Raw genomic sequence first — 13,583 nt, forward strand, 5'->3', positions numbered from 1 at the left:
AACCCTTCGTGAAATAAGAAGAATGTTAAAGGACAATGTGGATTTTAAAAAGAAGTAAATAGGGTTTTTAAAAGGCGTGAAAAGGTGCAAGGTCCGTGATTGGATGTGTCGTTTGAGAGAGAAACGATGGGACTAACGATCGGAGTGACCGATGACTGACACGTGGCATTATCAACGGTCTAATTCTTCAGTTTCAAATTAATGTAGAAATGCTAACCTGGACAGGCACCAGGTACCATAGCACAGTTACAACCTCATTCCACAGTTGTTCTAGTCATTTCTCTTGCTAAGCAGGTCCTTCCTGAAAGTATACCTACAAAATGTACAAAAAGGATCTTTATTCAGATATTTAAATATTCACACAAAGGATACCTGCACTACAATTTTAGCCATCAAGGGAGTTCAACTGTTGGAAGCTAAGAAGATCACTTAGAGATCAACATGCCCAACTTCAACCGATTTCTCTCAAATTGATCTTTGCTGAGAGCCTTGGTGAAGATATCTGCAATTTGCTCCTCCGTTGGACAATATGTGAGCACAATATTTCCCTTCTCAACATTATCTCTCAAAAAGTGATGTCTAACATCAATATGCTTTGTTATCTTATGATGGACTGTATTCTTTCCTATACTAACAACACTAGTATTGTCACACATAAGAGGAATTACATTGATGTGAATCCCAAAATCTTCCAAGTGTTGTCTGATCCACAACAACTGAGAACAGCAGGCTGCAGCTACATACTCAACTTCAACAGTTGAAAGATCCACAGAGTTCTGCTTCTTGGTTCCCAAGAGATAAGTGATGATCCAAGGAAATGAGCCATTCCAGAGGTACTCTTCCTGTCAACTTGATAACCTGCAAAATCAGCATCTGCAAAACCAACCAGGTCAAAAGTGTCACCTGCTGGATAGAAGAGAACCAGGTCCCCTATTTTCTTCAAGTATCTGAGAATACGTTTTGCAGCCTTCAAGTGTGAATCACTAGGACATGCTTGAAACCTGGCACACATTCCAACACTATAAACAATATCAGGCCTGCTAGCAGTCAGATACAACAATGATCCAATGATTCCCCTGTACATTGTTTGATTCACAAGAGGATCAGATTCCTCTACTACAAGCTTGGAATTTGTTCCCATAGGAGTATCAATAAGTTTAGAGTCAAACATATTGAATTTCTTCAGCAGCTACTTAATGTACTTCTCCTGACAAATTGAAATCCCATTTGATGATTGCTTGATTTGAAGACCAAGGAAGAATGTCAGTTCACCCATCATGCTCATTTCAAATTCCTTTCCCATTAATGTTGAGAATTCTTCACACAAATGTTCTGAAGTAGCTCCAAAAATTATGTCATCCACATACACTTGAATGATAAGCAATTCATGTTCTCTTTTTAACAAGAACAAAGTATTGTTTATTTTGCCTCTTTTGAAACCATTCTTCAGCAAAAACTTTGACAGCCTTTCATACCATGCTCTTGGAGCCTGCTTTAGACCATACAGAACTTTATTCAATCTGAACATATGATCTGGTAGCTCAACATCTTCAAAGCCAGGAGGTTGTTTGAAATATACTTCCTCTTTGAGATCTCCATTCAGAAATGCACTCTTCACATCCATTTGATACAGCTTGAACCCCATGAATGCAGCAAAAGCTATTAAAATTCTAATAGCCTCCATTCGGGCAACATGTGCAAAAGTCTCATCATAGTCTATTCCCTCTTCTTGATTGTATCCTTGAACCACCAACCTGGATTTATTTCTAGTAATCACTCCATTTTCATCAAGCTTGTTTCTGAAAACCCATCTGGTTCCTATTACTGTTCTGCCTTTAGGTCGAGGAACCAGGTACCATACCTTGCTTCTTTCAAACTGATGAAGTTCTTCTTGCATAGAGTTGATCCAATCTGCATCACCTAATGCTTCTTTCACATTCTTGGGCTCAATAGATGATATGAATGCTGAAAATGCAACTAGATTTCTTGTTTTTGATCTAGTATGAATTCCAGAATCCAAGGGAGAAATAAGATTATCTAGAGGATGTGATGAACTATGTTTCCATCCTGATCTTGGAGCAGACTGGTTGAGCTGGTCAGCATGTTCTTCTTCATCAAGAGAGACATCTTTTTCTGGGAAGTTTGATGTACTCTGGCTGGAATTTTGAGTAGTACCAGGTACCTCATCACCCTTTTCAACCTCAACATCCTCTTCAGGTAGACTATGATTCTGATCATCACAATCTTTTTTCAGTTATTGTTCTGCATCAGCTTCATCACATCATCTTCATCATTTGATCCATTATTCTTCAAGCCTCCATCTTCATCAAATACAACATGAATGCTTTCCTCAATGCATTGAGTTCGTTTGTTGAATATTCTGTAAGCCTTGCTAGATGACAAATATCCAACAAACACTCCTTCATCACTCCTAGGATCAAATTTTCCCAGATCATCCTTTCCATTGTTCAGCACAAAACACCTGCATCCAAATGCTCTAAGATAGCTCAGCATGGGCTTTCTGTTGTTGAGCAGCTCATAGGGGGTCTTATTCAAAACAACTCTTATCAGACACCTGTTGGTAACATGACATGCTGTGTTAACAGCTTCAGCCCAGAAATTTTGAGGGAGATTTGATTCAATAATCATAGTTCTGGCAATGTTCACCAAGGTTCTGTTTTTCCTTTCCACTACTCCATTTTGTTGAGGAGTTCTTGGATCAGAAAAATTATGACTCGTACCATTTTCCATGAAGAATTTATCCAGTTTTGAGTTCTCAAACTCAGTGCCATGATCAGATCGAATGCTACAAATGACTTGATTCAGTTTGGTTTGAATCATTTTGAAAAACACCACCAACTCTTCAGCTATGTCTACCTTTGATTTCAAGAATCTTGTCCAAGTCTATCTTGAGTAGTCATCAACAATCACCAAAATGTACTTCTTGTCATTTCTGCTTTGAACCTTCAAAGGTCCACACAAGTCCATGTGAAGCAACTCTAGTGTTCTTGATGAATTTACCTGCTTTTTAGGCTTAAAGGATGATCTGATTTGTTTTCCTTTAACACAGGCTTCACAGATTTTATTTTCAGCAAACTCCAGCTTTGGCAGACCTCGGACCAGGTCCTTAGAAATCAGTTTGTTCAATAAAGATGAGCTCACATGCCCCAGCCTACGATGCCAAAGATCAGCATTTTCATTCTGAGAACTAAGACATGTCAGGTCATCTCCATGAGACGTTTCTAAGTTGGCCACATACATATTTTTACTTCTTTGAGCAGTGAGAATTACCTTCTTTGTAGTTAAACTCACCACAGTGCACTTCTCAGAAGTAAATTTGACTTCATTTCCTTTGTCACAGATTTGAGACACACTCAACAAACTGTACTTTAACCCATCCACATTATACACATTGTCAATTGAATCTTCAAGAGATCTTCCCACTTTTCCAACTCCCAAAATGTACCCCTTCTTTCCGTCACCAAAAGAGACACCTCCTCCTTGAAGTGTATTGAGTGAGAGGAAATTTTTTACATCACCAGTCATATGTTTAGAGCATCCACTGTCCATATACCAACATTGACTGCTGCTCCTCTCACTCACCTGCACCAAGAATCACTTGTTTAGCTTGGGAACCCATTTCAATTTGACCAGAAGGCAGACAAAGGAGTGATAAGATTGTATTTAGTCCAATAGGGTAGATTTTGGAGCTTTCTAACAAAAGACATTGGAGCAGTGACAGATTTTTTCTTTGAAAATCTGTGAGTTGAAACATGCTTTGGAGGACCAGGTCTCTCTTTTGGTAAATTTTTCCTTTCAGCATAATTAGAGTCTTTCGTAGGAGTTTCTCCAGCTAGCACACTCTCCCTTCAAATGCCCATTCTTACCATAATGAAGACATAGCAGATTGTCAAACACAAACACATACTTACTGTGAGGATTATAAGGAGGAGTGATGTTCAAACTTCCTAGTCCTTTCTTATTGAAATTACTCTGATTTGTTGCATTTGACAATAACTTTGAGGATTTTGTCCACTTAAGAGAATTTTCAAGTTCATCCTTAAGTTTGACAATATCCTTTTCTAGTTTGTTGCTCTTTCCCAACGACAGACCAAGGTTTTTCTCAGAGTTTTTCAATTTTTCTTGAATTTCAGCTTGTAGACCATTTGACATTCCATTTAGCTTTTCAGCTTCTTCAATTATCTGATTCAACTGGTTCTTAAGTTCAGAATTATCAGACTCTAGAGACACCATTCTTGACATTTTGTCTTCAAGTTTAACTTTGTTTTCAGTTAAACTGTCAAGTTCAGCATTCATGGTGTCTCTTTTAGATGTTAACTCAATTACAGAATCAATCATGACTTTTGCAAAAGTTCTCAATTTTTTAAGAGAATATTTATCTAAGTCATTTTTCATATCAAGAAGAGTTACTTGGTTGTTCTTTTCTTCATTTTCTGTATGAGCCATGAGAGCAAACATTTCATTGAAAATGGTTTCCTCCTCATGTACAGCCACATAGACACATCATTTGGTTCATCAGGGTCTTCTGAATCACTTGAAGAATCACCCCATGCAGCAAGAGCCTTTTTGACCACCAAATCTGCAGCAGCTCTTCGATCTCTCTTACCGAGTACCAGGTCCCTTCTATTTTCTTTGTCACTTCTGGTTCTTGATGTTCCTTGTTTTCGTTCTTGAGCAATGGACACTCTCTGATAAAGTGCCCAGCTTTTCCACACTTGTAGCATGTATCACCTTGAGTAGAAATTCGAGTACAATTTGTTCCTATTTTAAAAGCTTTGTTCTTTCTCACAATTTTTTGAAACCTGCTGATAAGATATCCCATATCATCATCACTTGAATCTTCATCTGATTTGTACTTCAGCATCAATGACTTATCCTTTTTGGCTTCCTTCTTTGATAAATCGTAATTTCGATTCATCTCATGTATCTTCAGATTCCCAATCAAGGCATCCATAGTCAGCACCTTCAAATCTTTGGCTTCTGTAATGACATCAACCTTGCTTTCCCAGGATTTTGGAAGAATTCGAAGCACTTTTCTGACTTGTTTGGTCATGCTTATAGGTTCACCAAGACTTCGCAGCTCATTTGTAATGGAAGACAGTTTTGTGAACATGTCATGAATTGTTTCTCCTTCCTTCATTTTGAAGTTCTCATACCGTGAGGTAAGCATGTCAATCTTTGATTCCTTGACTTGTTCAGTTCCTTCATGAGCAGTCTTCAAACAGTCCCAAATTTCCTTAGCAGACTCACAAGCTGAAACCCTGTTGAACTCATCAGGTCCTATCCCACAGACAAGAAGAGTTTTTGCTTTGTAGCCCTTTTCAATTTTTTTTCTATCAGCTTCGTCGTATTTCTGTCTAGGCTTTGGAACAAGATTAGTTTTCTCTCCATCCTTTTCTTCCATCATCGGAATAAACGGTCCATCAAGTACAATATCCCATAACTCGCTGTCTTCAGCCATGAGGTAATCATGCATTCTAACTTTCCACCAACTGTAAAAATGTCCATTGAAACAGGGAGGTCTTGTTGACGACTACCTTCTTCAAGATTAAGTGGAGAAGCCATTCTAGAACAAATATCACTTCCTTGGTGTTAACCAAAAAGGGAGTGCCCGCTCTGATACCACTTGATAGAATATATGCCTTCACTTAATCAGAATAATGGACCAGGTCCCTTACTACGCTATTGAATATAACCAGAAAGTTAAATGCAGTAAAATCAACACAATGATTTTACGTGAAAACCTCCTTGCTTAAGGGAGTAAAACCACGACCTGTCTCACAGAATTTTTAATCGTTTTCACTAATCTTCAAAAGCAAAAGTAAAACACGATTACAACAAATGTGAGAAGAAGTTTTTAATCTCACGTTTAAGCAATAGTCTCTATTGCTTAACAAGCCTAAGTAGAAAACAATCTACCCACTAAGCTATCTCACTTGGACAACCTAGACTTTTAACACTACCCACTCATTCCTTTATAGTTTCAGGAATAGTTTACAATATAAGAACAAGAGAATATATTCCTAAACAGTTACACTAAAAGCTCCAGAGATTTCTGCTATTCTTGGAATAATTCTGCCTTTGCTTGGTAGTAGCCTTTGCAAGAGTTCTTGAAAAGTTTCTTATCAAGTTGCAAAAACTACCAAAGATGTTTAAGAAAGTGCCTTTTATATGAACAAGTCACTTTCCTTAAACTCTTTGCCATTGGCTGGAGAAGTCTCACTTTCTGACGCCATCGGGAAAGTGCACCTACTTTCTGTACCGTCTCCAGCTGGCAGTCAACAGGCTCGTCACCATGAGAGCCTGGTACCTCTACAAGGTCCCTGGGTTTGTTTCATCTTCAACACTCAAGTAAGAAACCTGGTACCTTTACAAGGTCCCTAAGTTTGTCAAATCATCAATACTACAAATAACAATTATCAACTTCAAATTTTTATTTTTCACTCCTACCCCCTCCCTCTGCCCCCCCCCCCCTACTACCCCCCACCCCCTATCATCACCACCCAAAAAAATTATTTTTAAAAAATATTTTCAATTTCATAAATTATTTTTTATTCTAGTAAAAATAAAAGATATTCCTCAAAAATATTTTTCATTCATAAATCAAACACAAAATCATTTCCTGGAAAATGTTTTCTAATCACCACCAACCAAACATGAGAAAATAAGTCCAAAATCTACTTGTTTTCCAAGAAAACATTTTCTAGGAAAACATTTTCCTTCATACCAAACACACCCTAAGTGTCTTTATAATTTAAGTGCTAAAAATAAATTTTCTTGTTAAATTTAAATTCTTTTAATGCATTTTCTCTCAATTAATTGATGTGGCACACATGTACAAAACACGTCACTATACTAATATTTTCATAAGTCATACTTATTCAAAATAATATAAATTCTCCCACCAATTAAGTGCTATTAATTAGGACTGCATATTGATCAATTCGTTTTTGAATTTATCGAAGTTGTAATTAATGCTAAATTGTTATGGAACGAGTGATCGTTGTCAGTTCAGTTAACGGGTTAACCGTTAACAGTTTATACAATTTTTATTGAAAATTATGAATGGACTAATCAGTAATTAATCGAATGCAGTAGCTAGTAGTTGCTGATGAATTTTTTCGTATTAGTCATTACTACATAAAACACTTAATAAAACTCCATATTAACCTGAACAGAGATGTCAATATTGTCCAAACTAGAAAACTTAAAAGAATTCCTCATAACAATCAAGCCAATTTTGATATGAACTATAAAGAAAAACCATTACAACACTGCTAACGAAAATTAACTACAACACTGTTAACGAAAATCATTGATGATCATCGACCATTACTAATAAAAACTTCATCATTGCAGATTGTAGTATTGCAATTGCAAGCATATCTCACTGTCTCACACACTGTAATGAAAAGATAAAAATAAAGACTTAAAGTAAGGGAACCAACCTTTTGAACCTACACTTAGAGAATGTTATGTAAAATAACTCACCAACGTGGGAGAAGTGGTAGTGAATCAATTAATAATGTCGCATCTATGAAATATTGTTGTGAAATTTGAGTATCAACTATAAAGTCACTATAAAGAGTCTAAATACTAAATATAAACCCTAAAGGCTAAAAGTATCAAATTTTACGTAACAATAGGAATAAATTTATTACCCAATAATATAATTACAATGAGATATAAGTTTAACCAATAAACTTCAGATTTATTAACCGTTCACCCTTTGATGTTTATAAAAAACATCCTAGAAATGTCAAAACAATAACATAAAATAAAAAATAAAAATCAGTTATAAGGTATGTTTGCCAGTACAAAAATTGGGCTTAAAGGTGCGATAGAACCATTCAAACAGTTGAGGGCACACAGTTTTAACGAACAAAAGCACCCAAATATCTTTTGGCTCTGTAATATGTAGTTCTTTTCGACATATTGCACTCACTATTGATTTTGCAGAATCACTGCAACTCATAACCGGAAGAAGAGTCCCATCCTGCAAACATAAATAATTACATTAGTAAATTTGAACGCGACAGATCATAATCCAATTCAAATTCTATTTTAATATCTCAAATTTTAATCCAATTTCTAATTATGAATGACGCACATATTAACAAGGTTATTTTTTCCTCATTAATTATTATTATTATTAGAAAGTTGATAACATAATTAGAGGTGATCTTACACTAAATTTGTGTGAGTCAATTTTCATGACACCATCCTTCAAGTGTTTTCCTCCCATTATTTCAGAGTCGATTTAACCTATCGTTGCAATAGTAATTGAAATTTCTGGAGCCAATTCCACTCTCACAGTCTCATAAAAAGCTTATTAGTGCTGCTTTACTCGCCTGTAAAATCACAATTAATTAAACTATATCATATATATATTACGGAATAAGACATAAGTATCTCCTGGACTATGATCGGAATCCCAGAAATATATCTAACGAAACTAAAGTCCTATTACTTCTCTGAATCCTTTTTTGGCTTACATGACATCGATCAAAACATCTCCCACGTATCTCAACTATATATGTCAAGTAAGTCAAAAGGTGTATAAAATTACAAAACAAATTAAATGAGTTCAAGAGAATAATAGATCTTTAATTAGTTTATATATAAGATATATAGAACGTCTCTGAGATTTTGATAATAGAATAGTTGTGTCTTATAGGAATAAAATAAAGAGAAAATGAATTAGGTATAAAATTAAAATTATTACAGCATAGAAACTAAAAGAGGGTGGTTGCACAAGGCCACGGATGAAGAATTGACAAACACTTTGCCTCTTGTCTTCTTAAGATGAGGAATTGCAAAATATGTTGGGTAAACAGACCCCCAAAAGTTGATATCCTACAAATATTCAGAGTTTATATAAAGTAATAATAATAATAAAAAAAAGATGTTTGTAAGTACAAATCATCAATATTTCGAATCACAAACTAAAACCTTTAAATGACCGTTTAGTAATAAAGGGGGTGCTGTTGTAGAGATATTCATGATATTTGCCTAAAAACAAGCATCTATATATATACTGTATCAGTTTGACCTTTTATAAGGGAAACACCTAAATTTCTTGTGGATAATGTGTTAAATTTATTATCTTTATATCAACTAAAAAGTAGTTCTACCTAATACTATTAATTCTTTAAAGTTACGCAATATAATAAGTGAAAACGCCTAAATTTATCGTAAATTATTATTCTGATTTTTAAAATATTAACAATTTTAAAAATATCTCTCTATTTCACTAAATAAATTTAGATACATAACCGATTTGTAACATGACATAATAAGTGATCTTAAATTCTCGTGGGAGTATGAGATTCTTAATAGAAAGCTGAGAAAAGTGTTAAAAACACTCCTAAACTTAGCAGAAAAATTATCTAGAAATGTACTTCACTCATGTTACAAATCAAAATATATTTAAATACGTTTAATCAAGTAAATAAATATTTTAAAATTTGTCAATAATTAAAGGATAAAACCAATAACTATATATATGCATTACCATAAGAGGTGTTAACATGGCAATGTCCGTGACTTCATTGATAGAGCACAAAGAGGTGATTCCAGCATTGTTTACGAGATGATCCACTGCATGTAATTAGCCTCTTTTTTGCATGAGTAAATACTTTATTTATTATGACAAAATAAATTAAGAGTTCATTAATAGTTCGATCCAAAAAAAAAAATGTATTTAGTGTTAATTATTCTACCCAAAATATGTTCCAATGTTTACTTAATCGGGTCAAAATTGTTTAATTGCTAATAAACATATTATTTTTTTCTTTTTAACATACTCTTTTTCTAAAAAAAAAGTTATTTTAATTTTAAATAATTATTTTCTCATCTTTTTTTCTTATTATTCTCATTTTATCAATTAAAATAGAGGATAACCTCATATAGACCTCATAATATAGGTTAGTCATATGAGACCATAAAATTCATCGTTAATTTTCATCTAGATAACGATAGAGGAATTGAGTTGGGAACAAAAATAAGTCACAAAAATATAAAAGTAACTAAAATAAGCCACTATTTTAGTAAGTAACTAAAATAAGCTTAGTGGAAGAAAAAGTTCCACTATATCAAATTTTCTAAACGTTTTCCGTTACTGTCATAACATTTATTTTTAATATATAAAGGAACTTTTTCTTCCACTTTATAAAGTGGAAGTTTTTATTCCACTTTATAAAGTGAAAGAAAATCTTCCGCTTTATAAAAAGTTACTTTTTTATCTTCACCTTCACCTTCTCTCCTTTTTCTTTTCATGGCTTCCAAAAGAATCACTTTGAAGATGGTCATCTGCATCAAAAATTCACTTAAAAGAATAAGTGTTAGACATAGCGATAATCATCTGCATCAAAAGTAGGCGATAAATGAAAATTTAAGGATGTCCCAACATTTTTCGTCATTTCAAAGTGTGAGGACTGACCAAAATAATTATTTAGTTCATAACTTGGAGCAATATTCCTATCTTGCTGAGGTAAACCACTACAAAATATATAATAATAAGAATAATATATAATATAAATTAATAAATAATTGACAAAATCAACAAACAAAAACTGAAATATATTAATTGAGCATTACCGATCACTATCATTGGTAGTTTTGTTTAAATCAAAATCATATCGGCTGGTAAGAGTATTTTGATAATGAGTCATTTTAGGAAAATCAGTAGATTGAGTTATCGAAAATCCATCAATGCTATTATGATTTTCTAATTAGGGATGAACATCGACCGATAAAGGAGAACGTTGTTGACTAATCTTAGGCTCCTTCTTAACATATATTCCAAGTATTGTTGACTTGATTTGATCTATATAGTCATTTGGAACCCTTAAAAAGTCGGTCAACGATTCGTCATTATATATAATTCACTCTCTAAAATTTACTAGTCCTTGTGATAAAAATGAAGCAGGGTATTTTCCGGCTATAATCAAATTATAATCGTACTGTTTATACCCATTCTTTTATAAATTGATGAAATAAATTTATGATATCGGACATTTATTGGATATTTAGCATTGTGTTTGGGAGGACAATTATAATAAATGATATTTCCGTCATGTATAATTTCGTCATCCCAATAAATTGAAACTTTAACTTTACGTGTAGGAGATATTTTTTTTAGATTGAAATGAACAAATATAGAAGACTTTATGTTGTAGGTACTATCAACTATGCATAAACGTCCTTAAATAGATTTTTCAAAATAAAATAATAAAAATACATAATGAAATATTTTTTTCCATTTTAATGACATATCAAACTTTATAAAGTGTAAGAAAAAGTTCCGTTATATATTAAAAATAAACGTTATGAAACTAACGAAAAACGTTTAAATTATTGGATATAGTGAACTTTTTCTTCCACTAAACTTATTTTAGTTACTTACTAAAATAGTGGCTTATTTTGATTACTTTTATATTTCTGTGGCTTATTTTGGTTCACACTCTAGAGGAATTGGACTTTGCTTACGTCGGCCAAAACGTTGGACAATTTGATCTACAAATCTTTTGCAGTCTTGGACTTTGGATACATCAGCTATGATAGATATGACATCTAGAGACCCTAAACTCTTTGCCTTCTCTCAGCTACTTTTCAAAAGTTATTTCTCTCTTCTCGCTACGATTGCTAATGAACAATCTCTTCTTGCATATTCATAAGCCAATTCCTATTAAATTTTACATCATTAACAGGATTGTTTCGACAAATTCAGGGGCCTAAAGACAAATAACAAGTGTATATACAAGTGATGTGTTAATTATGTTTTTTATTTGTTATTTGGATATAAATCATAATTCAAACTTTTTTTTTTGGAACATACATGCTTCTCTTTAATGACTTTCATATTAGTATTATTTAACATGATCTCATTTTATATTGACATAGTAGATATATATGCTTTTTAGTTTGGTTTCAAATCATATTTATGTCCTTTAACTTTGAGTGTGCATAAGTAAACACTAAATTTGTATAAAGTTTAACAAATATACACGCATGTCCTACATGACATTCTATATGTCATTTTTTGTTCTACGTGGTGTCCTTTGGGTATCGTGCCACTTAGGACTCATATGTCTACTTGTTCAACTTTATATAAGTTTAAGTGTCTACTTGTGCATACCCAAAGTTAAACAAGTAGATACATGAGTCATACTTGACATAATATATATCGGGCACATAAAAATAGAAGGACATAAATATAATCTTAAAAGACATATTTATATATTATGCAAGTAAAATACGATGCATGTAAAGAAAAAAAAAACAAATAGGGGGAGAGGACGGAAGGAACCTCTCCAATTCCTGATGAAGCGCCAGTGATAAGAACAACTTTTCCTTCAATGTTTTCATTCACCACAAGCTTATATAGAAAAAGGATGATCCTAGAGATGCAAAAGAAGGGTAAAAAGGCAAAGAATGCGATAAGAACAATGGCGTAATGAATAGAGTGATGAGAGTGTGAACAAAATAACTAGAGGCTATATTCTAAAATCCCATCGATTCCTATAGTGTTCGAAGAATCATATTTATAGAACAAAGATTCAACTGTTATTTTTATTTTATCAAATTATTTCAAGTGTTACATCTCTAATATTAATATCAATGGGGTATGTTTACTTTTATTTTATCAAATTATTTCAAGTGTTACATCTCTAATATTAATATCAATGGAGTATGTTTAATTAATTGAAGGCTATAATAGCAATAACTTATGTAGGGTTGAGAGGATAGAAAAGTAGTTGAGGGCTATGATAATAATCAATGGTGGCTATGTTCCCAATAAAGTGATCACAATTGCAATTCAAAAAGGTAAAAAATGAGTAAAAAACTAACAATTCAAGTCTTTCAAAATCAGCTAATTCATGAATGCCACATAGGCAAGTACATAGATTTTGTTTCTTCTATTTAAATATGAGCTATCCAAAGTCATTCCATAGCTATAATAAATTAGCCTTGTCACCATACATATATTAGAAGGGCATGATTCTTGCTCGCTAATCAAAAATAAATTCAGAATTTTAAGATTATCAATATCACATTTGATGAAAAACAACTGATTACAATATTTATATAGGACTCTAATGGACCATTTGGCCTCGAGCTTTTATTTTATTATTTTTAAAAAAAAAGATATTTGACCAATTTTCTAAAAGAAAATAATTTTTTAACTAATAGCAAAAGCTTTTTGGTATTTAAAAAATCCCTCTTGAATAAGAATGCTCATTCTTTGTCAACAAAAACCGACAAAAACTTTTAAAAAATTTGGCCAAATAATAATTGTGGTTGAAAAATATTTTTAAAATTTATTTGTCGAACACAAATTGATTACATCAATTGTGTTTATTTTTTAAAGCACTTTTGGAAGGGGAAAAAATATTTCAAAACAACGATCTCGCTTGATGATACTCTTCTTGATGATTGTTGACTCAATATTGATTTCGTGCTTGAGTTGGAGGGCTCCTATGAACTAAGACTTTGAATTTCAAAGAATCTGTTGTTGAATAAGATAGTTGATAGGGGGATACCCTTTCTCGTAGGCAGGG

At 33.0% G+C, this 13,583-nt stretch overlaps 2 protein-coding genes across 3 annotated transcripts; both read right to left on the bottom strand.

The window, feature by feature from the left end:
* Positions 1-2,904: 2,904 nt before the first annotated feature.
* LOC138348662 (sporulation-specific protein 15-like) lies at positions 2,905-5,482 on the bottom strand. Its single transcript, XM_069298227.1, has 5 exons — positions 4,824-5,482; positions 4,432-4,725; positions 3,929-4,324; positions 3,720-3,867; positions 2,905-3,603 (listed from the first exon to the last, which is right to left on the bottom strand). Exons 1-5 carry the CDS (start codon positions 5,480-5,482, stop codon positions 2,905-2,907), a joined length of 2,196 nt encoding a protein of 731 aa, XP_069154328.1.
* Positions 5,483-7,651: 2,169 nt separating this feature from the next.
* Positions 7,652-12,637, bottom strand: LOC104644326 (11-beta-hydroxysteroid dehydrogenase-like 2). Of its 2 annotated transcripts, XM_069297940.1 has the most exons (5): positions 12,332-12,637; positions 10,272-10,332; positions 9,536-9,621; positions 8,747-8,877; positions 7,652-8,017 (listed from the first exon to the last, which is right to left on the bottom strand). In XM_069297940.1, exons 2-5 carry the CDS (start codon positions 10,330-10,332, stop codon positions 7,993-7,995), a joined length of 303 nt encoding a protein of 100 aa, XP_069154041.1. In that variant the 5' UTR covers positions 12,332-12,637; the 3' UTR covers positions 7,652-7,992. The 2 variants fall into 2 exon arrangements, 1 of the variants encoding a protein (XP_069154041.1); XR_011221179.1 differs by lacking the exons at positions 7,652-8,017; positions 9,536-9,621; positions 10,272-10,332; positions 12,332-12,637 and adding an exon at positions 8,355-8,372 and having other exon boundaries at positions 8,747-9,522.
* Positions 12,638-13,583: the final 946 nt, after the last annotated feature.

The sequence above is a fragment of the Solanum lycopersicum genome, chromosome 5, assembly GCF_036512215.1.
Source record: "Solanum lycopersicum chromosome 5, SLM_r2.1".
Classification (NCBI taxonomy): domain Eukaryota; kingdom Viridiplantae; phylum Streptophyta; class Magnoliopsida; order Solanales; family Solanaceae; genus Solanum; species Solanum lycopersicum.